General features: G+C 31.6%; 1 protein-coding gene across 1 annotated transcript in view; it reads left to right on the forward strand.

The window, feature by feature from the left end:
• FAM227B (family with sequence similarity 227 member B) overlaps positions 1 to 3,657 on the forward strand; it is a 141,607-nt gene that overhangs the window by 2,622 nt on the left and 135,328 nt on the right. Inside the window, exons 2-3 of the mRNA XM_015595950.2 lie at positions 767 to 998; positions 2,431 to 2,498. Coding sequence (XP_015451436.1) covers positions 767 to 998; positions 2,431 to 2,498 — 300 coding nt within the window. The remainder of the gene's footprint in view (positions 1 to 766; positions 999 to 2,430; positions 2,499 to 3,657) is intronic.

Raw genomic sequence — 3,657 nt, forward strand, 5'->3', positions numbered from 1 at the left:
AACAGTCAGAATTTAACTCAGAGTAAGGAGGATTTCCATGTAGAATAGGTAGGCTGGCAAGGGGTGTCAGAGCCTAAGCAGGATGAGAAGGGCATCCAATAGAGAAGAAGCTGTCAGTTGATAGGAGAGATTAGGTAGTAATCACCTGAAAACATTGATAAAATAAATACATATATTAAAGATAATGGCAGCTAGGTTTTCACCATTGGAGATGGTAGTTATAGTATGGAAAGAGAGAAAACTGGAATGTTTGGAATTGGAATTAGAGATATTAGTGTGAACTCACAGTTTTAAATATATAGAGGCCAAGAAAAGACGAGTGAACCAAAAACATATGAAGCCTAAATGTTGTGTGTTTTATTGAACCAGATCCTATAAAGGGCATTGGTTCAGGTGATGAAACTTGAATAGAATCTGAGGATTACAAAGTAACAATGTATCAATGCCAATATACTGATTTTGATGGTTATAATTTGGTTGTGTGGGAGAATATTTTTTGTTTTTAGGAAATACACACTAAAATAAGTAGTCAAAAATGATTGGGCATCAGTAAAGTAAGCAGAATATTTTCAAATGATTCAGGAAAAAAGGTTTTTGTAAAGCGTTAGAAACTTCTCAAGTTTGTGATCACTTAAAATTAAAAAAGTACATTTAATAAAAAATGATGCTGTGTAATAAAATCTCCATTTTGGCTCATTGACTTTGAACTCTATTATTTCAAGTCAATAAAAATAATTTGGGTTATATTCTTTCACATTTTTTGTAGGATTATTGGCCAAGGGAAGTTTATTTGGTAGACGATAGTAAATGGGTATACGATCTGAAGAAAATAAAAGAAGATAGTTCATTTACTTCAATATATACACATCTGTGGAAAAATGTTCCTCGAATGTATGATACAGTGGGGAGCATGGAGTCAAGATTAGAGGAATGTTCAGTTCTTTTGCAAAACCATGCCACTAAAATATTTGAATGGGACAGCATAATTTCTAAGACAGGTAAACTTTATTTTTATATGAGTAATTTTTATATGAGTAAAGTAAAACTATTTTTATACAGTTTTGTGTGTTAGTGTGTGTGTGTGTTTGTCTCTGTCTCTCTGTGTGTATTCTCAAAAAGAAGGAAATCCTATGGTGTAAAATATCTAAAAACATAAAGATAAATTTATTTTATTTTAAAACTTCTTTGTTTTAAAATGGCCCAATGCAGATTTTTAGTTGAACATGAACATGTGGATTCAAAGAAAGTGTTGCAAAGACAGGGCCTTAAATAGTTGTAAATTTTGCTAGGCCGAAGTGGAGATAGCTAAATATCAGGGAAACAGGATTGAATCAACTGATCCTGTTGCCAGAGACAAGCAAGCTAGCAAGTGTCAGGATATTAACAGAAATACCTAAAACCCAAAGTAAAAGGGATGAGAGTTGATCTACATGAGCTAGGTTAGCTTGTAGGAACTTTTTAGTGTTCAGTACTGAATAGCTACAGACTGAATGAAAAACATATCTGCTAGTAATTATAATTTTTACCCATTTTTAGTATTTGTATAACTTTTTTCTTGTCTAATTGTTTTTATTAACACTCAGACTAGTTTTTACATACTAATGGTGAATTTTGTCTTATTCTTGATTGAATGGGCAAACTTGTCATAGATAAGCCTTAAAAATACTGATATTGGTTATATTTATAAAGTATTCTCTACTTATTAAATAAATTTAATTAGTGATATTATTTAGATATTTAATATTATCTTAATGGGCCTTGATTTTTCAAATTGAGAATATGTTTAAATACACTACTATAAAATTTACTACTGTTTTATTTTAAATTTTCTTATTGAATCATAAATTATTTTTTAACATAAAATATTTTTGAAATATATATATGGAGAGAGAGAGAGGGCACATGTGCACAATTTAAAAAATAATTATATGTATATTCATTGTTCTCAATATGTAAATATCAGAGCTTGGACTCAAATCTAGGTTATTTGACTTCAGAGCCCCCCATAGTTTTTCACTGGGCCATGACCCAAAGTACTGTGCTTTATTGAATTTAAGGTAACCATAAAACCACCAATGCAAGGGGCTGAGCTATTTGAAAAACATGAGCTCGTTCAGTAGGAAGGGACTGAGGTAAAATTTTAAATATAGGAGAAAGAAGAACTGAAGACATATTAGTTGGAACATGACATCTCTAAAAAGCAAAAGAAAACAAGATATAATAGTTATTTACTCATTCGACTAAGAGTGTGATAGCATTATGCTTATCAAAATAGCTAGTTGATCCCATTGAATAGTTTCGTATGTAATTTATTTAAAATATTTACATTTTTTCACTTTTTAAGGAGAGATATATGTGTATGCACACGCACACACACACACACACACACACACACACACACATATGTTGTGAATTCTCATTCTTTTAAAGGTTCTCAAAGGAAATTGGAAAGTTATAAGGCATTCATAAGGAAATACCATAAGAAAAAGAAGATAATGGTATGGTATTTGTTTTCATATTTCTTGAAAAATTATATTTCCATAGAAAATATAATCACTATAATTCCATAGATAAGCTAATTCCATAGATAAGTTTTTGAAATTCTTTTTTAGTCTTTTATCATCTATCTATCTCTGGGTTTTATTTTTTTTTAATTTTTATTTTTTTTCAGGTTCTTTCTTTTTCTTTTATTAAATTTATTAGAGTGACATTGGTTAATAAAATTATTTAGGTTTCAAGTATACAATTCAATAATATAACATCTGTATATTGCATTGTGTGTTCATCACCCACATCAAATCTCCATTTGTCACCATATATTTGACCCCCTTTACCCTTGTTTACCTCTCCCTCCCCTTTTCCCTTGGTAGCCACTAAAATGTTGTCTGCATCTATGAGTTTTTGTTTGTTTTTCTTGTTCGTTTGTTGCTTTCAGTTTTATATCCAACGTATGAATGAAATCATATGGTTCCCAACTTTTTCTGTCTGACTTATTTTGCCTAGCATGACTTACTTTGCCTATCTCAAGATCCATCAATGTTGTAGCAAATGGCAACATTTCATCTCTTCTTATGGCTGAGTAATAGTCCATGGTACATACATTCCACATTTTCCCTATCCAGTTATCTACTGAAGGACATTTTAGTTGTTTCCATGTCTTGGCCACTGTGAATAATGCTGCATATATGAACATTGAGGTGCATATATATCTTTACAAATAAATGTTTTCAAATTTTGGAGGTAATACCCAAAAGAGGGATTACTGGGTTATATGGTAATTCTATTCTTAATATTTTGAGTAACTTCCATACTCATTTCCATAGTGGCTTTGCCAATTTACCTTTCCACCAGCAGTGCATGAGGGTTCCTTCTTTTTCCCCACATCATCTCCAACATTTTTTATTACTTGTCTTGTTGATAATAGCCATTCATACAGGTGTGAGGAAGTATCTCATTGTGTGTGTGTGTTTTTTTTTTAACAATAAGGCATATATATATTTACACTATGTGTTCACCTCCTATAGTTAGATTTCTTTCTGTCACCACATATTTGACCCCCTTTATACCATCTACCTCCCGCTCCTCACCCACCCCCTACTCACCGGTAACCTCTAGTCTATAGTCCATGTCCATGAGTCTCTGTTTATTTGTCCTCTG

Source organism: Pteropus alecto, unplaced genomic scaffold (genome assembly GCF_000325575.1).
Source record: "Pteropus alecto unplaced genomic scaffold, ASM32557v1 scaffold86, whole genome shotgun sequence".
Lineage (NCBI taxonomy): Eukaryota > Metazoa > Chordata > Mammalia > Chiroptera > Pteropodidae > Pteropus > Pteropus alecto.